Here is a 22,802-nt window from a genome sequence, read left to right on the forward strand (position 1 = left end):
CATAACCAGCTGTAATTTTTCTAATAATTCTTAGTCATACCTATTAATTTATTCATCTTGAATTTCTTAATGTTTTAGTCATTAAATGTATACATTCACCTCTGGTGTAGCAGCATATACAGCATGGTGAGAATGGTGTGAGTATGAGGAGAGCATCAAATTCCACTTAAACTATGAAACTTTATTTATACCATACAGACTATAAGTCATTGAGATAGTTTCCCTTTCAATTAATGTTCCAATATTTGGTTTTTTTTAGGAAAAACACTAAAGGAAGAGGTTTTTGCTTCTGAATATTGGAGGTTCATTATCACAGAGAGGAGATTAAGAGGACAGCAGTCACTCTGTCATTCTGAGCTGTGAATGCTCACAGGAGGAGGCTCCTGGTGGCTTCCAGGGTCTAAAGTCAGTTTTTGGAGTGAGACAGGGATAATTCCAAGGAGCACAAAGTAAGGCACTTGAAAGTCTAGGTATGGTTTCAGTATTATGTTCAGGCATTGTGTGAAACTGAGTATGTTGCAAATTGTGCTTTATTTTTAGATCAGAAATTACTGTAATGACTAATTTGTATTAAGAATGGACTGAATTTTTAATTGGGACAGAATTTGTTTGGACATATTATTTGTGAAAAACGGCTTCAGAATAAGTATCTTCATATATGCGAGAGTTCAAATACTGAATGTTATTTTAATTTTCCTACTTGGCTTTTTAAAAGTTTTCAAATTATCTTATCTGAGGGTATACCAGCTTGTCTCAGTTTACCTGGAGAATGGTTTTTCCCAAAAACCTGCAGTATCCCTGTTACTTGAGTTTCATCACACTATGGACAACCCTGACCCTTCCTCCACCTGGAGTACTTATGGCTGAAATTTCCTTCTCCTGTGTATGCTCCTAATTTTACTTTGCTCTTGTGTTTAGCAAGTGATTTTTGCACAATCACAGACTAGATTACGTACTACAGAGCTTTAATAAAATAACTATGTTACAGAATTTAAATATTTGGGATAGCAACCTGAAGCATGGAATTAATCACTCAAATTGTAATTATTGACATAGAAGGTGGAAATGCTTTTGGGTTTAAAAAAGCAATTTGCTTCACTGAACAAATTCTTTCAAAGCAGAAATATTTGTTTTCAGTGAGGATCTAAAATTCTTTAGTATGGAATTTGTATCTGAATCTTTAAATATTTATCTGAAGCAAGATGCAACTCCCAGTGGCCATTTTAAATATTGAAACAGCTTCTGAAATTTATACCTCAGGAAGGGAAAACAACTTGTAAAAGTTAGAAATTATTACTGTGAATGGTTGGCAGAGATGCTTGCATTCAACATTTGATCAGTGTTTGTTGCTTGCAGGATTGCTCACTCTGCTTTGTTGTTTTGTCATGCTTTCTGAATAAATCTTGCTTTAGTCCTGATAGCATCTGTGTATTTTGGTTCAAAATTTGGTACGAAAAATATGCTGTGCTCCATGTCTCAGCAGTTTCTTGCACTTTCTTTTTTTACCATTTAGAGAACATTTAACACAAATTACATTCAAAATGCAGAGTTGTAGAAACATAATTTTAATGAATCTTGTGTTTAGCATTACAAAGGGACAAGTGAAATACATACATATTGATTTTCATTTCAGTATGTACTAACCTGGGAATAAAACCAATCTGAGACAATAATGTTTCTTTTTGTAGTTTGTATTCTGACATAGGAAACAAGGGAATTGTATATGTTTGACTCGATAAAGTTTGTTTATATGCTCTGAAGCTATTTGAGGATTTTAACATTTTCATTTATTGTGGTCGTTTCGAGTTATGCTAAAATCTGGTATACAGTGATTTAGAATCTAAAAATCTCAGACCTTACCTGAACAGGTGAGTATGATTTAAATGCAGAAATTAACTGAAATTAGTTGTGCTAAAATTTTGTGTGGTATACTAAGCATCATTAAAATTATTAAACTGCTAGTAATTTAAATCAGTTCTTTAATTAAAGTAGTTAAACAGCAAAGCACTTTCAAGTAGAGCAAAGTTTAGTATAGAATTTTTAGGTCATACAGTTACAGGGCTTGTCATATGGTTATGAAAGCTCAAGCATTCTGTAGGTTGAGATGCATTTTGTTACCTATTTTGGAGTATCTTCTTTTATGAACTATTTAACTCCTCCTTCATTAGGAAATAATTTAGGAAAGTTTTAACTGATAGTAGCTCCATTCAAAGTATTTAATGGAAAATGCTCCTTTTGAGACTTTTTTTTTCCCCTTAAATCCAACAAAATGGAGTTTTTCAAAGGTTTATTGCAATGATTCTTTCAAATAGCAATACTCTTATTTCTGGTGAGCAGGTGTTTTTTTTTCAGATTTTAAACAGTTTAAAATTGACTGTTGCCTTGATGAAGTTGCTCATTAATCATTTTCAGAGTAGGCTCATTGATGAACAAAGCACAGTTGCATCACAAAATCTAAATATTTTAATGTATTTTCTTCACTACTCTGAACCTACTAGGATATTTAATGTAACTGGTTTTTAAACCATTTTCCCAGGTATACAGTATTTTAAATATTTTGGTGAGTAGTTTCCTTTTTGTGTTCCTGCTCATTTTCAGTTTTGTCTCTGAAAGCGATCTTCACACCTCACAAATGTCTTCTCTTGGGATGGATGAAGGTGAACGTTGTCGATACTTTGCGAACAAAATGTCATTCTAGAAAGAAAACACAGCATGGAAGCACAATATTAGTTAGAATCTCATGTTCTTTATCCTGTCTTTTACAGGAAGGTGATGTTTTTATTGGCTTGTGAAGAAATGGATTTATCTGACTACCAGACTGTAGGTACAGAGAATAAAGGAGGAGGCAGCTCCCTGGTGCTGAGTGTATTGTACCCACATGCTGCTGTGTGGACTTTGTGTCGTCAGCAGGGCTTTGTCATTGTTTCAACTCCTACTATTACCACCAGGATTGCACTATTTGGGCTGCTGGAATACTGTCATTTAGCTGGGAGTTTGCTAAATATCAGCTATGTAGGATGTTAACAACATCAGCAACTAAATATGCTGTGGAAATATTTGAAACCAAACATGTTGGAATCTGGTATTTTATTCCTCGTGATGGTCTGTTTGTTACCTGCTTTTTAAATATATGCTGTGAAGTTGTGTCTTAAGAGTTTGTCATTAGATAATCCAACAAAGGAAAATTCATCATGTATATAAAGATCACAAATACTGAGAGGTAAAGGTGCATGGAGATAAAATATTGTTAACTTGTTCAAATCTGAGATAGCACAGGACAATTCAAAACACATCTTGTGCTTACCACCTTTTTTAAATACTGATTTTTCAAGTTTGTTTATTCTGTGATACACAATGTTTGGTCTATTGAGAAAGACAGGAATTTACACACCTCTTTTCTTTGAAGACAATACTTGTCCTGGAGTGTCCTTTCTTCCTCCTTTTAGAATCACATAATAATCTCCCCCCCCCCCCCCCAATTAATGCAATATTTCAGCAGTAACCTCTCACTGCCCAAATTGCACAGAACAAAACCCAGCACATGATCAGTATCCACTAAAAGCTTGACACAAACTCCCACTTCTATTTACAACAAAAAAAACTTCTAAGGAGCATTAGGTACCTGAAGATACCAGCCTAACTTTTTATTAGTATAAGTATTCACCTCAGTTACCCATTTCCTGGGATTTCTTAAGAAGTACATCAGTAGTAATTGGCTTGTGCCAGGTTGTTGACACAGCTGAATTGGAATTTCTGGTTAGGAAAATGACTATGCCTGACCTGAGCCTTTCACAGCCTTCATACTTTTTTTCTCTCTGCATTTAAACAGAGCTCTTTGTGGTGTATGCTACACTTTAATTTGCTTTGGCAGCTCGGTCAGTACTGATTTGGGGTCGTGGCTTTTAAAACAGCAGGAGATGTTACAGAAACTTTTTTTTCCTAATGGAAGGAGAATGTGCCAAGTGCCAGGTTAGGAAAATACTTCCAAAATACATTTTCAGGAGGGCTAAACCTAAGAAAATATGACCCTTCCTCTGCCCCCAGCACACACAAATCATCTTATGAAATGTCTCTTTGAGTTATCTGATTTGTCTTTTGTCTCAGCATCAAGGAGATGCAGCTCTGCCAATAACTGTTGTTCCACAGGAAGCCTGCACTAGTTATAACTGGTGATGGTAAGAAAGAGAATGCACCAAGGAAAAATTGCCTTCTAAGACTGAGCCACAGTTACAAGGTAAGATGTGCTTTTCTCATTAACCCTTATTAAACTGCTTAGTTAAAATTTCTCAAAAGATTAAAGCAGTGGGAATCATTACAAGTTCTGTCTTCTGGCTGAAATGTCTCTGTATGAATAAGCAGTTTCAGAAGTGTTGTGCACATTGCCCTGCATAGAAAACAAGGCTGCTCAGACTTGCTGATGCAGTTTCAAAGCAATAAGCAGGGGAAAAAAGAACACCAAAAGGAATCCCAGGCTGTGTAGTTCTGCTCTGGATCCTTCTAATGAGTATTTTCAACAATGATGATGCCGAGTTTCTCTATGAAGTAGATACTGAAAGTCACTGGTTTTGTACATAGGAATCTGAATACTTCATGACCTTAATGTTGGAATCAACATTTATCTTACGTAATATCTTGTTTCATTGAAATTTCATGTGGTACTCATGGAGTGAGGTGATCCCATTCTAAAAATGTCAGAAATTGTCATTAATTGTGTAGAGTAATTGCCTTGTAAAACCTGTTAGAATTCTTGCTTGGATGTGTGTGATAGTTTCTCTGTTCTTTATTCCCAAGTATGAACAAGATTGTCACCAAAGGCCTTTGTGCCTTATGCTCAGATCAGTGGCACTGGTGAGCCAGAGCATTTCCCACTACTCATTTCTGATTTGAGACCAGAGAAGTTCTTGAAATCACTTAAAAATCATGCAGTCTGATCTGAGGGACAGGGGAGGGGAAGCCAGAAGTTGAAATGGATAAATTCACCATTGGTGTGCCTGCTGGGGACTCAGATGCCTGTATTATGTTTGGGATAAGCTGTGTGCCAAACATCTGTGGTGTTATTATTGGTTTCATTGCACTTACTTTTGCTGTGTTTCCCCTGCTTTCACTCTTAGTGCCTTCACTATAAGTCCTGGTCGACGGGTGCCTTTTGTCCATGGTATTATGGTTTGTACTGTGTCCCAGATGTTTTCCCAAACTGGAGCTCCTTCCCATTTGAACTTGATCATTATTATGTCACCAATATCACTATCCAGGGTGATGAGAAAAGAGTAGGTTTTGTTCCCAGTAATACCTTCAACTCTACAGAAAATAAAACCAGAATATGCTGTCTTAATTATTATGAAATAAAGTAAAACCAAAGAAAGAACTGTGTTTCCTCTTCCTTCTCTAGGACAGAACATTACAGTCTCTAGAATACTCTTCCTCCTGGTTTATAAAGTGGCAAAATATGAAAACATGGTAGGAAAGAAGTGGGAGAAGCTTGAACAGCTGGTGAAGCAGGGGTGGTTTCTGACAGTAAAAGAAAAGGTGTTCCATAATTACATCTATGTTACATCTTTTGTCTGCTACAACAAATGCTGACCCACGCTGTTACCTTTGCTTTTGTTAATACAGATGGTGTCCATCCTGATAAATATCCAAAATTCTTTATCTTAATTACAACTGATTTTTTAATTTGTATTTTAATTGATTAGATCTCCCTGTCATAGCCATGGGATGGACAGAACATAAGTGACCAGGAAACTTCCAAATCTGCTCTTTGTTTTATAGATATTTTTTCTGCAAAAACTGTATGAATGTTGAAAAACTCGTGATTTTTAGGGAGTATGAGTGAAGAGAGGACAACTTCCAGTTCATCTTCACTTGGCTGTACTGAACCATTTCACTCACAGCGTGACTATCAATTAACAGTATTGCAATCTGGCACCTTTTCTTGCGTGCACAATGACAGATTATACCAATACTCACATTGGGATGTGCAGGTTTTTAGCATCCTCCTTAGTCCCTGTCAGAGACATGGTAAAAGTTGGGTCTATCGGCTTGCCTTGGATTTCATTGATGATGTGGATCCTGAACTGGTAATGATACACTGGAGAAAGGAAGAATTAATTTGCAAAGTGAGAAAATTAACAGTCAAAGAAGAAATAGATTTCTTAGGCAAAAAAATTTTGCCTTTCAAAGCAGAAACCTGATTTTTGTTCCATTTTATTTTTCAAATTAATTTGTTGAAATTAAAACTTAATTCTTTTCTGGTTGTTGCTGTCCTGTGTAATCCCTTAGGGTTTGCGACCCTGTTGCTCTGTTTAAAAGGATGGAGAAAAAAGGTCATCTGGGATGAGTTTGTTTTCAGGATAAAACATTCTTCCATGAGAAATATTGCAGTTGTTCTTAAGTTCAACTGTTAGAATTTCTGGCAAGCTCTCTATGTAGTGACCAGACAAATCCTTGTGACTGGGCATGACCAGAAATGTATGATGTGGATGGAAGACCTTATGCAGGATGGTCAGGGTCTTTCTCTGATCAACTAGAAAATTGCCCTGCAAAACAGATGGCTCCCAAACTTTCCTTGACTGCATAATGATACATTGTGCTTCATGCGCCTCTGTTAACAATATCACTTTGTTCAAGCACATTTCTATGAGACAGATGTCATTAATGCTTCAAGAATTGGTGGGTTTCTAGAAGAACATTGTTTAGGAAAGTCTGAACTGAACATTGTCAGGAGGAAGAATGCCTGTGTCATCACTGTACAGATTATGAGTAGTTTGATATTTTGTAAATTATGAAAAAAACCCCAGCAACATACAGTTAGAGCATGTGTACAGTTTGAAGGTCCAAAACTCTTCCATCTGGTCATTCTACCCACCACCTTCTAGACAAAACGGGTAGATTTAGGTGTGAAGGAACATTACTGCACACTAGTTTTTGAGTAGAGTCTCTTCACCCACTTCAGTCCTCATTACATCTGAGAAGGGATCCACCATACTGCCAAGGGAATTATGGTTTTTTCTGTGTAGATTGATTTTTTTTTTTTTTTTTTTTGGCTCAGGGTGTTCACAATGGAAGGCACTTGCTAGAAAAGCTGTGTCTTTTTGTTGTTTTATAGTTGTGTGTTAGTGAACAATGTATTTTCTTTTGAAAACATCATTCAGTAGATCAGAGAAAATGGCTGATCCTTTGCTGCAAACCTGATGAAGATGAAGGCAGAGAGGCTTGTCTACAGATCACTTTTATTAATAATCTGTCTTTCTCTGAGTTTTCTCTCCATATAAAAATTGATTGTTAGATGTCTGTTCAGATATAATGGCCAGTCTTCGCGAGCGAAGATCCGGGGAAGGTCTTTCCACCTTCCAGCCTGCGCATTCGATTTTTTAGGTGAGACACAGTGTGCGCGGAACTGAGCCCACCCTTTAATCCTAAGGTTCATCTGCCGGGGCCAAGCGAGCTTGGACGGTGGCAGCGAGGTCCTTAGGACGTAGATGGATTGCCTATTTAAGGGTTAACGAGCTCCATCAGCCCGGGAGTGGCCCTGACCGAGAATCGAACCCGGGTCTCGGCGGTGACAGCGCCGCGCCTTTACCACTAGACCACCAGGGGCTTCACTTCTGTTCAGATACAGCCTAGGCTTTTACTGTGGTTGTGGGGCTCACTTTAAGGAAAAAAAATGAGCATATTCATGTAAAATCTCCAACTTGGGGTCCCATCACAGCTTTATTGTAAGTGTTACCTTGTTTGCAACTACTGTTTTTTTCGTTTGAACTGGATTAATGTCTGCTCCAGAATATGATGCCATTAACTTGAAAATGAAATGTCAGATTTTACGAAGGCACAGAGGATTGTGAAGTGTAATGCTGAGTTTCTCAAATTTCTCCTGTTTGGGCTTCTCACATGATCTTCAAACATTTTTTTAAAAGCATTACAAAGATGACTTTGTGAGCACCCTCCCACAGTTGCCGCTTTGTTTGGGAACTTTTGTGAAAGGAGACCATTGTCTGCGGCTCTGTTATCTGCATATGTGCCAAGGATGGTTTTTTGATGCAAAACCAGTTCCAAGCATAAAAATGCAACGTGTTGAAATTGAATTCAAAGCCAATAGGACACAGATATTTTACCACAAGCTGAAACTAGCTCCGTGTCCAGAGAAGAATGCAACACAGGGATTGCAGGTGTGATGAGAGCGGACACTGTGTCCGCAGAGCCAGTCACTTCCCTCATCTGACAAGGACCTGACTGTACTGCAGCAGCCTCTAGAATTTTTAAATCTACCTCAATTACCTTCCTGAACCATTTTAAACAGTATTAAGAAGAGATTCAGGAGATTCAGCTGCTCTGAGTATCAGTCAGGGCTACACAGACCCCTGTGGAAACATCACTGAGTATTTCATAGCTGTGCCAGTGAAAGACTTAAAAAATTGTTTTACAAGTACGAGAATTTTCAAAATTGGAATCTGTGATACTGTGGTTAAGCAACTGGACTGTGGGAAACAAGCTGTGTAATGCAAGCAGCATTTTAAGGCATTTCTTCTCAGGACTGCAAGGCCCTTTGGTGTCCATGCCAGGGGTGCACTCTGGACATCCAAAGTGCCTCCCAGCTGTCCAGGGTGAGGGACAAGAGGGCTGAGCTCTCCATCAGCAGGGAGGCTCTGGCCTGGCACAGCCCTGGCAGCAGGAGAGGGGCTGTGGGACCCTTGTGGCCAGGCTGTGCTGGGGGCTGGGGAGCAGCCCCTCAGCCCAAGGGGAATCTCCTCTGTGTGTGTGACCTGTGTCTCCAGGAGGGAGCCCTGCCCAGGCTGCCCCACACTGCTGCTCCCCACATGGCTCCTGTGCTGGGCAAGGAGGTGGTGAGGAGATGCTGTGTGCCAGGAGCCCCTGCACTGAAAGCCCCTTGGAAGAAGTGTGTGCATGCCTATATTCCCACACAGTCCTGCTTGTTCTTGCTTTAAAATGTACATAAACCTTGCCAGGGGCAAGGGAATGTCTACTCAACAACAACCATCTCGTGGGCTGTGGCAGCTGCGTGTGTTGGAGACTGGCAGAAAGGCCTTGTTCCCCTGTTAGGCTGCATCCCCTCTGTCTGGTCATATGGCCAAGAAACCACACTGACTGTCTCCCTGAGCTTAGAAAATTGTTAGTTTGCACTGTTGATAAAGTAATTTAGTAGAACTGAGGCTACAGCACCAGTCCTTATTTTAGTGCTGCAGTTCAGCCCTGTAAAAGTCCACACTGTTCTGCTGCCTGTCCATTGTTTGAAAAGTAGTAATTTGTATGTCATCTCATAGACCAATTGCAGATAAAATTTTGGGCAAACTTGGAACAGGATGTTTTACAGGCCTCCCAGAGCAATTATGCTGCTTTTTTCAGCCTGGCTGTATGCCTGCATCTGTTACAGCAAAACCACACAGGCCAGTTGTAGGAAAATCCTGCAGATCAGGACCCCAAGCCTCTCCGGGGCCTTGGATCCATTGTTAGCCTGGGGCAAGTGTGCAGCATAGTTTTTCCCACAGAAATATTAAGAGTCAGGATCTTGATGAAAAGGCATCAAGAGTTGTCTCAGCAAATTGATTATTCCCACAGATTTTATAAGCTTTAAGGATTGAGTAAGTAGGATCACAAAGCTTAGGCTCATTCTCTCACTTTGTGATAATCTGGGCACTGTAACAAGTATTCCCACAAACCTTTGAAGGGCATATGTGCTCTTGTTTTCAGAAAGAGTTGTCTGCTGTTTGGGGTCCTTTCCTCCCTGATGTTGTAGCCCAGGGTGTTGCATCGGTTCTTCCTACAGCTGAGACATAATCCTTTGTTGAAAGTGTTGATGTCGTTGCACCAGTAAGCTGTGATTTGCTTGTTCTTGTGCAGAAGGGAGTCAATGAACAGATGAACTGACCTCTCATGGGCACATTTCACAGCTTGAGTGATGCCTGAAAAAATGCAAACAGAATTTTACATGCTATTGTTCCTTTTTACCATTTTAATTGCAGAGGAGTACTGTAACCAACCATAAATATGTTACTGTTTTTCCCCCCATCCCCTCACTACCCTTTATATCGTGATTTTGCCTCAGAAATCACGCATTGTAGCAATTTAACTTTTAGGATAATTCAAAAATAGCTAATAAAATTGAATAATTTGCTGCTTAAACTTCTCTAGCCTGACTGTATCAGACTGTAAATATGAACCTTGATTACATTATCCAGATTGTTGTGGTCAATATAAAGTACCATATGAGGTAGTGTACAGTCTTTCAGATAACGCCAGATTAAAGACAGCAGTCTCATTCTGAGTGGTTGTCTTTTGGATCCTTATGCAGAAATATAATATTTTGTCCCTATTAGAGTGACAAACTTTCATGTTGAATTTTGTTTACAAAGTACTCTTGGGGAAAAAGGAGCAAAAAATGTATTAAACAGATTAAAAAATTATTAGATATATAGAGATGCTTTTATGAGAAGTAAGTATCTTCTTGTTCCTTAAGAGCTATCAAATTTAAAAAATTATTTTGTATAATTGGGATATATCATGATGGACTATTTTTATAAGTCCACTGATAAGCTTTTGAGCTCGTGCTTGGTTTTGTCTGCTAACAAGTAAGGCCTATGTTAGGCAGTGTGTGATGATGGTTGAGAAATACTTTCGCAATGTCATGCCCTGGGTGAGCAGAGCTCTTTTGGGGTTTGTCACTGTGCATCAGTGCCTTATCTTTTTTCAGTGTGTTGCATCAGTTGCTCTATACGTTTGTGTTTAGGTACATTGGAAATAAGCTTCTATAAATAAAACACAGCCTGGAACACTGTCAGCCAGGTCCTAGAGGGAGAATCATCTACACAGCTGAAGGACAGGGAGTCAGGAAAAGGTGAACTAAGGAGTTGAGTAGTATAGACCTGTGTTTTATTTGATTTGAAATAATTAATGACACACTAGATGAATCTGGCTTAATTAGAATAAGTTTTCTCATAAACAGATACCTTTGAAATTATTCAGAGGTGCTTGACAACAGGATTTTCACAGCCTCATTTTTGGGAATGCTGGACAGCTCAGTTCTTTACTGGCGTCAGGAAAACTAGTTTGAACTCAATACATGTAAAAATCAGATAGCTGATTTCTAGACAAGGAATTTCCTTACACATAAGGGGTGACAATACTCCCATCAGAAGGTGTTCGAGATCACAGAGCTATGCAGTTTCCCCAGGTCCTGTCAGTGTAAGGCTCTGTGCCATCGGTTCTTACCGGTGATCCCGTACTGAGCAATGTGGCTGTACACGTGCAGGATGTGACAGCCAGGCTGGAAGGTGCCTCCGTTGGGATAAAAGTCGAAATGAGCCACAGGCTGCTTGATGCCCACACTGAGCCCCATGTGCTGTTTAGTGAAGGTATGAATTGCATCTACAAAGTCTGCATCGTCTGGAGATAAACGGTCTGTTGGTGACATTCCTTCAAACAGGGGACCGGCAGGGTCAAGGCCTGCAATAAAAGCAAATAATCCCTTTGTCACATAGTGCAGAAGGACTGTTCTACTGCTGTAACAAAAGTCTATGATAAATATTTAAAAGGAGGCAGCACTGGTACTTTCCAAGGTCTTTCTCTGCTGGAAACAATGCTAAGAACACTTGTCCTGCAGAGGGTTCGTGATTACACCAGAAAGTAAAGCAAACACAGGCGCTGTGACAAACAGTGAGTGTTGCCTGCACAAGGCCACAGGTGCAGAGATAGATGTGTTTGTCAGGGACAAACCTCGCTCGCTGCCGCCCTGTCACTGCAGGGATGTTTACACAATTCTGTTCTTTCAAACTCTAGAGGTCGTGTATTTCAGACGCCGCTTTGGAGACACCAGTCCCACAACAAGGTTGACTTTTAACCCACATTTGGGACCTGAAACTTTATAAAGCTTGACTTATTGCTTAAAGTGGCTGTATATCTGGTAGATTTTCTTTGTAATAATTTTTCAACTGGAAAAGTCTTCCACGCAGATTATTACCGTATTCAGAAAAATAATATTCCACTTAGGGAGTCTTGCTGAGTTTTGTTTGCTAGATCTTTTTGCATGGTGCTCTTCTTGGTTTGGAATTGATTTATGGAAGAGAATTTTCTGTTTAGTTGAAAGCTGCATTCAGTTTTGAGGGGAAGCTTCTAAACTGGATATTCTTCAGTTGCTACTGTGGAGTAACATAGCATAGATATAACCAGACAGCACTTAATAACACAGGCTACAAGTAGGGAAGTCACCTTGAAGGCATCCATTTCCTTTTAGTTTTAATAACTCTTATTACTATCAATTTTTGGAGCTTATTGTTACAAGTCTGAATAACTTTTGCTGAAGAATGCATATAGCTGTTACAAAAATTAACTTCATATATTTTTTACTTATCCATTATCAAGGTTTTATGGACTAATAAGGTTTGAACAAGCAGTGCTGGGGACCTGAAGTCCTTCAGTGTATGCAGAGGTGTAATATCATGACATATTTTGTAAAATCAGCTTGTCATGCAGGCAGTGCTACAAGAGCTGATTGTTTAAGGGACTGGGGTATGTGGCAATGAATCCAAGATCAGAGTTGTGACTTCAAAGTATAGTCGTGTATATTTGCCTCACTTCTAATTCTGATTAAAGTAAAATCTTTTCTCTGATGGACTAAAGGTAGCTGATGTGGACCTTGTGTAAAATTCACTGCTGTTTTGGTTTTGTTTGTTGCCTTTTTTAGGCTGACAATGGGCATTAGTTGAGGTGCTGTGTGCAGTGTATCAAAAACGTTATCATGTAATTTGCATTACGCTCATAATTAGTACAGTTACAAAGCTTTACAGAAAGTTCAGAATGCCACTAGTCAAAATAATCAAGTGTTAGGGTTAACTTTGTTTGTTTTGAGCATCTATTAGGGATATTCTAATGATATACCTCTTGTAAAATGTAATCCAGAACTATCATTTTTGCCACAGGAGAACTGGCTTCACTTCACTGTGTGAGCACTGTACCGTAATTAAAAGCTCAAGCACAGTTAGACAATTTCCTTAATGTATTTTTTTAAATGACACTTGCTAACAATGAACAGTGTATTTGAGTGACTTTGGGTCAAGACAGTGACCAAAGATTCAAGGTCATTTAGTTTAACCAGTTACTGGGAACAGATACAAGATAAATTCAAGCAACATGCAGCTGTAGTCTTTGGTTTATGATTTGCAGTTTCCTTATTTGTATATTCTGTATGTCATAATTTGGACTGAGGTAGGAGAGATCAAAGACAGAAACACCATGAGACTTAATTTTGAAAAATGTTTGCATTAAATTTCCTAAATCTAATTTCTAAACCAATGGGATGAAACTTTTAAACTGTGGTGAAAATTGCTTATTTAACAGCTAAGTGTCAATATGACATTGATATGTCAAACGTCTGCGTAATGTAATTCAGTTGACAGTTATATTTCTTAAAGGTATACGTCTTTTACCTGTAATTCTTCCAATCTTTTTTGTGCCACTGATAAAGCTTCCAGCAAATCCTGAAACATGAGCTCCTAGGCTGTACCCAATTAGATGAGCATTGCTTCTGGAAAATTGAATGGATTCCTGGAAGATAGTGGCAACTTGATTTAGATGCAGAAAATGTGACAAGGGTGAAATACTTATTACAAGCTAGAAATACCATGAATTATAACACAAGAAATTTATATGTTGATAGTGGTAGTCAAATTAATTGTGTGAATCGTTCACTAAATTTCTTCACTGGCTGAGTATTATTCCTTGCTTCCTTTTCATGCAGCAGGAAAATGCCACATATTTAGGCACTACTACTTAGAAAACCTCCTCCTACTACAGGAAAACCACCAACACAGATTTTTGTTGTTGTTTGTAGCAAGTCATGCAAATGTGCATTGCCTCTTGTCTGCAGCATCTGACTTTCCTATGACTGTAAAATGGTTCTCTGTCCTTTCACTCCAGGGTAAAACAATCTTCTATAGGAAGTGCCTTGCTTTTTTGGCCCGAGATACAAGCACAAGCTAAATGAGAAGACAAGGCATTGAAAGATTGATCAGACACGTTAAGTGATACGGCAATGATATTTCTTGGGCTGACTTGTAGAAAACTGAGTATCTGATCTGAACCAAACCTGCTGAAGCAGAATTGGCCTCAGGCCCTTCTTTCTACCTAATCAATATATGTACATCCTAAGCATTTCACCTGAGCTGCAAGGCTCAAAGTTTTCCTGACTGAAAAATGTGGCACGTTTTTCTTGCAGGAAAGGCAAAACCTCTCCTTTAATTTCTTTGTGGATGTTGCCTCTCCCAGTGGAGTGATTGCACAGTCTCAATACCTGTCTCTTCTGAAGATGAGGTGAAACTTGGCAAGTTTCTTTTGAGAGAGGCAACTCTTAGGAATCACAGAATCTGACCAATGTTCCTCTCAGGTGGTGTTGAGATGAGGTTGTTACTGATCATGCCCCATTAATTCTTGGACTAAGAGCACTGATATTTACTTAATGTTTATTCTTAATTAAAATGTTGGGCAGTACTGCAGCTTTTGTTATATCTATTGAGAATGTTTCAAATAACTGACTGCCTGTAAGCAGACAGAAGCATAGCAAAAAGATCATTAGGGGAGTTGGAATGAAGGGGTTTTTAGTGTTGAACTTTTAAGGGGAGCCTCTCAACAGAAGCAAGGTTTTCTGGTTGAACACACTCGATTTAATGCTGTGAAAATTTATGGTATTTTAAAATTCTGGAACATATCATGGTACAAGAGAAGCTGCCTACAGTGTTGGAGCAAGGAGTCATTTATGGAAGCCTGGATTTGTTTGTTGACACTAGAAAAATCACAGATAGTCTTTACTGTTGACAATGTGGTGTGTCCTGGCAACTGAACAAAGTCCACTGATTGATTCATTCAATAATTAACAGCTTCAAAAATCACTTTAGGCTCCAGTAACTTAAACTGCTAAAGTTTCCTGTAATGTCTCAATGAAAAGTTGTGACTCTGGCTCTTTTGCCTTTCTTTTGTGCCTGTTGTCCCTAACTAGGCATGGTATCTGGCAGCTTCTAGCTCTACCATTCCAGTTGGAACCAGTTAGACCTTCAATGGGATTTGCTACAAATCTTGCAGCTGATTTGTGTGAGTGATTCTCATTCTAGTGTTTACTTTCTGCCTTTTCAATCCAGCCATGGCCACTGCTCCCCAGGTAGAAGGAGTTTTGATAAGTGGTCACTGCATGAGTGTCTCTGCACTCACTGCTGCCTCAATGTCACCTGCTTTGTGAAGCACATCTGTCCTCTGGGAAGGTCTCCCTTTACATTCTGATCTCTAAGCCATTATTTTAGCATAATCTTTGGGAAACTGGGGCAAAAATCAGATATGATTGAATCCTGCATTAAAAGCAGGAGTTAAGCACAGGTAATATAATCCTGTTTTACTGAACTAACAGCTTGCAAATGATGTCTGCCTGCTTTCAAAGGGTGGTAGCTATCTACACACATGCCATTGGAAAAGCCAAAGTAGCAGGAAATTATCTTACATCTAGAGATATATAAATTATTTTAATAAGCAAGATCACTTGCTTTTTTCTATTGCATGGTGAAATTTTATGAAGTTGTATCAAAGTTTATATGGAAGAAAAATTTGCACTTTATTAAAGAATTGTGAGAGACTGAAATGAACAGCATTAGCCATAGTACTTCAGAATGGTTGTAGGAGCGTAAGGACAAGGAAATTAATCTTTTCCAGAGAAACATTTTCCAGATCTGGGGGCTCTTACCTCCAGCCACTCCAGGAATTCCGCAATCTCCTGCCCTACATAGCGTGTGTTCTGTACAGCAATGGGATAGTGCTGGTGAGCCAGGGTAAGCCAGTCTGCAACGATCACGTTCACTGGTTTGTGGTGAGCCTTCAGAGCTGCTACCATTTTCCAAATCCAACTTTCTAATATCCCATCCACCTGTTATGTTAATAAAAAAAAAAAAAACAAACCACAAAAACAAAACAAACAACAAAACAATAAAAAGACCATTGTTATGGGAAAACAATGCCAAACAGTGTCTGCCAAATATTTCTTGTGAAAAGCTCAAAGAAACAAAAACCATAATATGACCGAGGAGGGATTTAATGCTGACAAATAGATTTTAGGGGCTTCAGCCTGCTTAATGCTGAGAATCTTTGGGGTTTGGTGGACAAAAATTAAAAATCAATATAAGAACTGTTTAATAATGTATGTTTTGTATATGAGCTCTTATCAGTGAAAATGATGTCCCAAAATATTTGAACTCATCTGGTGATAACTGGTGTTACTTGCTAAAAGGAAAGACAGAAATGCCCAGAAAATTTCTGATTTCATTCAAGTGCAGCTGTTCCTGAAAGCTAAAGGAGCTGGAGAGGGAGGGAAGCTGCAGGGCTGCAGACCAGTGGGCATTTATCTTCTACAGCTGTTCCATTTTGAGACCTACTTTTTTGAGTAATTTTTTTTGGAACACCTGATTACAATTTTCTGTATCAAAGTGTTTTTCTGATCTGATGGACTAGAAATATTATTTAATTTATCAGATTAAATTGCTCTAGTTGCATGTATTTCCTTCATTGATAAAATATCCTTATCTCTTCTGGTGTAACAGAATTTGGGAATCTCAGGTCAGGGTTTCCATACATATTCCTCTAACAGCAAATTAAGTTAATATGAATGATGAACTTCCATGGCAGCAGCTCCAGGCCTGTGGTTTTTCTTTGAGGAGGTTTTGAAGAGGTTCTTGTTTGTGAGGCTTGGTCAAAGTAGTCTAAGGCAATATTTCATCCAAAGTCAGCCCTGCCCTTATTTGTTAAGAGTTATCTGCATCAAGGGGGGTGTTCAGAGTTTGTCTGTGTATTTGAAGATGTGCAAGGAAGATCCATTTTGCCACCTTAGGTAATGACAGCAGCTCTGTGAGAATTAAAGACCTGTTAAAATGACAGAATTTCTTATCCTGCCTTTTGTTTCTTTTTCAACTGAGAAGCTGATGAAAAGGCACTATTGCTGTGGTTTTGAGAAAGGTTTCTTATAGTGGATTGCTTTTTTACAGCTTAACTGGAAGCAGTTCAGTTATAATTCATTGATGTTGAAGGCTTTGCTTTTAACTTAAGGGGCCTATGAGAAGTTCTTTTTAAGGGTGTATCTGTAAGAAAGATGTGGGGAGATTGTGTGCACTTTTCAAGAAGTCTGTAAATATCTGGTAGTGAACATATTGGGGAAATGAAACTGGTGTTCAACCTTCCAGGAGCACAGCACATTAATTCAGCTACTTGTTCAAGCTCTGCTGGCTTTAAACCAGGGCTGAATCTGATCCTTGGCATGGGAGTCCCATGGGAAAAATTGCTTGTAGACTGTTCCTTCAGCATCTAGGGGGGGATGTATTATTTCTAGCCATGATTGCTACCAGGGAAATCTACCATCTTTGTAATCACAGCGGGATATCTGAAGATATTTTTGGCAGTAGTGTAGTGAGAAGGAAAGTGCATAAAATCAGATGTAGTTTGAAGTAAAAACAAAATGTAAGTTCATACCGACCAACCGTGGACTATCATCACCAGGGGAAGAGAGGCATTGAAACTGCACTGCTCAAGAGTCTCCAACTGATTAAAAAAAATCTGACAGTCGCCTTCAGTCGTATCGGTATAGAGTCGAAATTTGGTTTTTAAGTTTTTCTGATGTTTCTTTGTTCTCGTGTGTTCACTCGGTGATCCCAGTGCCTCTGAAATGAAATTTGTAACAGGCATAGTAGGAAGGAATATAAAACCTGAAGAAGTTACCACTACAACACAGTTTGCAAGACAGAGTAAAGTAGTAAGATTAGAACTCCAGCTATGTATAGTTGTTACCTGCTCCAGGTGGGCTAAGCTGTACATTTTGGGTCAAAAAAGTGATCTCTCCTAAAGTCTGAGGTCATCTGTATGTGCCTATAAACCCCTCTATTTGAACAACAACAGTTAGACAGGAAATATTGATTTGATTGCTACAGGCCTTTATAGAATGGATGAGGATTGTGAAACCACAGCACAGGTGTTGAGAGTTCACCATGTCAGTGTGTGCACAGACAAGCTCTTAACACTCTGCAGAGCATTTCTAGTAATGTGCATTTGCTAGTAATTGCTGAGCAAGCATCATTACACTAAAACAACCATGTTATTCAGGGTTATAACTCTGCTTTAGAGATTTAGGTGACTGTTTAAAACTATTAGTCCACATCATAAATCGTTCTTTTTCTCTGAAAAGGCAAAATGAAGTGTTCTTGTTCTAGTTATAATTATTTTTGGGATTTGTTTCTAGATAAAGTGGCTTGGTACATGTAGGATGGCATTTTCAGAAATGTCTATTAAGTAAGAAAGTGGGGGCAGGGTGAACCTTGTGAGCTTAGATGGAAAAACATGAATATAGAGCAATTGCTGAAAAATTGAGTTAAATAAAGCAGAAGCTTACAAAAAGCACCTTGTGACATACAAACCTTTCTAATGAGACTTCAGATTATTGATTTAGCTGAAAAAAAATCCATGTGATAAATTATTACTAAAGCTAGAAAAAAATGGGGATTAATAGAGGAGAAGGTAAGGTGTGATGAATTAGATAAAAGAGAGGTTACAGTTCCTGGTGCTGTAAAGGAGACACTCAGATTGAAGAAAATTTACTAATGGAGTTCCTTGGGGAGAGTTTTTTGGCTAATAATCTTGTAATATTTTCATTAAAGAAGCAGGCAGGAAAGGTATGAGATTGACAAAACATGGTCATAGTACTAATCCTGAGGAGACCAAACATGAGGAGCTGGGTGACACCTTGAAAATACAGCAAGGAAACAGGTAGAAATCTCCTATGAAGTGCGAGGTCATACAGGTGATTGGAATTCCTCTATAAATGGGGCTCATAAATTGGAAGTGGCACAAGGGTAAAACAACTTGACTGTAGTAATCAATAACAAAACTGCCTCTGAGTCACTGCTGGGACTTCACTGTGAGAAGGGAAAATATAATTCCCACGTGCATTAAGGGAGATGGTCTCGGTAGGAAGAGAGGATATCAGTGCCAGTTAGTTAAGGCAGTTGCTAACCACATGCAGAACAGTGAACAGAGCTCTTGTTGCCAAGTTCAGGTACTGCCAGGTTCAGGTCTTACCAATTCCAGAGGCAGCAGCTGCTCACCAGCACCGCTAAAATGGTCAGGGAGGAGGCTTTTGTTATAATTAGACCTAACAAAATATTCTTGGAGGTAAAAATGAAAGAAGAGAAGTTAAAATTTTCTGTGCTGGGACAAGAATTCAAGTTAGTTAAATTTGAGGTCTTATTTTTCTTGCTTAAAAGTTCTTTAATATAACATTAATGTTAGAAATATTGTATTTTGTCTTCTAAGTTAGTATAGTTCTTTTTTCTTTTTTGCATCACAACTCTTATTTCTATAGATATTTTTACAAAATACCTAGTCGTAGCATCCTCGTTTCTTTGTTGTATCTGCAAATCATAGAATCTTAGAATCAGATGGGTTGAAAAGGACCTCTGAGATCATAAAGTCCAACCCTTGTTCCAAGACCACCACAGGTATTAGACCATGGCACTCAGTGCCACATCGTGTCTCTTCTTAAACACCTCCAGGGACGGAGAATCCACCACCTCCCTGGGCAGCCCATTCCAGTGCCTGATTACCCTGTCTGTAAAGAATTTCTTCCTAAATCCATCCTGAAGTTCTATGGTATGTTGTCTTGATAAGATTTTGATAATTTACAAGGAATTTGTGATCCATTCACAGAGGAGACTTTACCCTGCAAACATATTTCATGATGGGAAACTCCCGTGTTTATGTATTTGCAGCAGCAGCATCTTGTGATGAACAGTACAAAGAACCCAAATGTAAAAACATGCTGGGTTAGGGTCAGGCTATTTTTGCCACGTGTCAGTCTTGTTACAGACTTCATTCAAGGTTTATTTTCAGTGTAATGATAAGGCATGATAGCATGTTTAATTTGGTTAGGGAGGGGAATGGCAATTCTGGAAAGAAAACTCCTAAACTGACCTGCAGTGGATGTGCACTGTTTTCTATTTGTTGCTAATTATCGTGCATTCCACGTAACACCAGGCAATGTGATGTTTCATAGCTAGTAAACATTTTTGTAGAAATTTGTTCAGCCTTTTACAAGAGCTGGAATTTAAAAAGCATCAAAGTTACTGAAGGCTTGGTTGACCAAATTCTTACCTTCAGTGTCTCACATTTTTCTTTCAGCACACTTTTAACTTGATAGATGGCTAGGACTAAGTCTGATCATTTCTCTCTTAAAATGCCCACTTAAGAGAATTTCTGTTGGATTTTTTTTTCCCTTTGGGAGAAGGCTTAGTTTCTGAAGGAAGTAATATCAGGAAAAAGTGAATCTAGATAAAGAACTGAAAATTGCAAAGAGTTTTAATGATGTTGATATTCTTGACCTCCGGTTTATTCAGGCTTTGGTGAGTAGTCTCTACACAAAGATAAGCATTGTGTTCTATTTTTAGCACAAAAAGAAAAACAAAACCAAAAAATAAATAGCTTGTACCTGTTCCATTGTACACATCCTTTCTTTGTTTAATGCCTTGTGTTCATTTTCTTTGTGCTCTCTCAGTGTTTGTGCAGTGTAAAGGTGCTTTGTTGCTCTCTGTACTGTTTGTACACACTACAGAAAGCAAGTCTAATAAACAGCTGTTTTCTTTCTGCACTGGCTGGGGAAGTGCTTTAATGGCTGAGTTTTGGGCTTGCTGGTCGGTCTGGGAGAGGGGATTAAAAATACTGCCCAAACTATTTCCTGGCTGTCAACATTTCCAACAGAACCTGTTGTGTCAATCTGCAAGGAACTGCTTTGGCCTCTTAAGGCTTGTAATGATATGAAGAAGGAAATAGCGTTGGAAAAGCCTGGCTTTACAATAGACTCCTGCTGAAAATGCCACACCAGTGACTCAGTGACATGACCAAAGAGAACTGCAAAGTTTCATAGGTCAGTCTACAAAAATTAAACTACCAAAGAATTTTTTCATGGTAATTGCAGCAAAGTGTGCTGAGTTCTATCTGAAACTCCAAAGAGTTTCTCTTTGGAAAATTAGCCCTTGCCCAGGTCATCAGGTTGCTGACTTAATTTCCTTTTTCTCTGAAGATCCTCTTTCAGCAAAGGCAGTGCAATGTAGCCACACTGATCCACGTGCTCCCATAAACTGCCTTCACCCAGAGCAGCACAGTAACCACAAGCAAGAAATGTTATTGTGAAATCTTGACATCCTGGAGGATGTTCAGCCCCTTACCTTTCATGTTAAGGATGTTTGTGAGGTGCAGTAAAGACTGAGGGCTGGATTTGTAAAACCGCTTCACTGCCATAGAGCAGTTTCTTCCAAAATGTTTAAGGGTTAGTTTTGGCAGACAAACCAAAGCACTTTTAGGTTTGACCTGACATAATTGTGTTTCCTTACTGAAAAGGAAAAGGAAGAGAGATTCCCAGTCGAACAAAATAAAAACATTTTTATTTCGGATTTAAAAATAATAAATAAAATAAGGAGACACGCCTACATACCTGGTAGTAGGTCTAGTAGCCATCGGAATTCAGTGTAGGTTGAAGGGTGCAAGATAAGAGTTCAGTTATTGTTTCTCTTTTTTGTTAGTATTTCATTATTGATGTTTATTTCTTTAGGCAATGCCCATCCTACTTCTAAAAGTGAAAGCTTCAAACTAAGATGCAAGGAGTATATGAAGAATAATGAGAAAGTAATAGTAAATTTACTATTACTAGTAAATGAGAAAAATAGTAAAATAAATAGTAAATATGAAGAAATTCATTCTTCTGTAAAAAGAGGTGTTGCTAATAATAATTCCATATGGACTGAAAATAAATTATTTGAACTAAACTGTCTATTTTCTTGTAAAAACAGGTTCTTCACAGAGACTGGCTTGGATGGCATTACCCCAAAAGATGAGAAGGCTTTCTTAACTATCTAATTTTTGGAGTCCCTTCTGAAATTTACGGGTGTGATAGCAAAGCTTTAAGACTTCTTAATGAAAACTTTGCTGGAAACTAGACAAGGGTCTGGACCCTGTCCAGGGTTTGAAACTATAAATATCCTGTTCTTGTTTGGGGGAGAGATCCAGAATCTAAATATATTCCTTTCTGTATCGTGTCTGATTAGGCATAAAAATACAAGTACAAAATATCTGCACAAAGATGTTTCATTAATGAGGATGAAGTATGGTAGGACTATATAATATTAAGAGAAAAATTTTAATATTTGCTAAGTCATACACTTTAAATTCATCTTACAGCATAAAAATATTGATTAAAATTGGCTTTCCCAATTAAGCAAAATAGCTTTTCTGCTTAAGAAAGATAATGTTTAACATCCTCCTTCCTGTTATGGAACTCTACAGGAAGAGGGTTGAAGAGGATGTTTCAGTGGCACTCACCTCATCCATAGGCAATTGAAAAATCAAGTAAACATGAAGAGAAGTTGAAATTTGGGCTACTGGGAAGTTAAGGGTACATAAAAATCATACACGTCAACATGTGAACACACCCCACTGTTTAGAGTGTCTAATTGTCTTCTGATCCAGCCTTCCTTCATGTCCATGAGTGGATTTGTGTGAGCCTTAATAAACCTCCTACATCTTTTGGATGGCTTTTCCTGCTTACATGGAAACGTTCCCAATAGAGTGCTTATGTGCTGTGATCTTGTTTGAGCGTGACCAGTATCAACACATTTCAGAAGCCAGTGACACAACTGTGTGGTCCCTAGAATCAGAGAATTCTGTTCTCAAACTGAGCAAAGGCAGTGATGTGTTAATGGTTTTTGTCTGGGCCGTGGAAAGTGGAA

At 38.6% G+C, this 22,802-nt stretch overlaps 1 protein-coding gene across 4 annotated transcripts in view; it reads right to left on the bottom strand.

Annotated features, from left to right (window-relative positions):
• Positions 1-1,549: 1,549 nt before the first annotated feature.
• Positions 1,550-22,802, bottom strand: part of LIPC (lipase C, hepatic type) — a 54,539-nt gene continuing 33,286 nt past the window's right edge. For 3 of the 4 annotated variants that reach the window (XM_050309857.1, XM_050309858.1, XM_050309859.1), the window contains 8 exons: positions 17,506-17,693; positions 15,734-15,913; positions 13,437-13,554; positions 11,224-11,457; positions 9,675-9,917; positions 5,968-6,088; positions 5,080-5,298; positions 1,550-2,694 (listed from right to left, as the gene is read on the bottom strand). In XM_050309857.1, the coding sequence (XP_050165814.1) occupies positions 2,595-2,694; positions 5,080-5,298; positions 5,968-6,088; positions 9,675-9,917; positions 11,224-11,457; positions 13,437-13,554; positions 15,734-15,913; positions 17,506-17,693 (1,403 nt within the window). In that variant the 3' untranslated portion in view covers positions 1,550-2,594. Of the gene's footprint in view, positions 2,695-5,079; positions 5,299-5,967; positions 6,089-9,674; positions 9,918-11,223; positions 11,458-13,436; positions 13,555-15,733; positions 15,914-17,505; positions 17,694-21,245; positions 21,410-21,511; positions 21,550-22,802 lie in introns of those variants that run through there. The other variant, XM_050309855.1, reaches the window with a different exon arrangement.

Source organism: Myiozetetes cayanensis, unplaced genomic scaffold (assembly GCF_022539395.1).
Source record: "Myiozetetes cayanensis isolate MyiCay16 unplaced genomic scaffold, myiCay2020 scf14, whole genome shotgun sequence".
Lineage (NCBI taxonomy): Eukaryota > Metazoa > Chordata > Aves > Passeriformes > Tyrannidae > Myiozetetes > Myiozetetes cayanensis.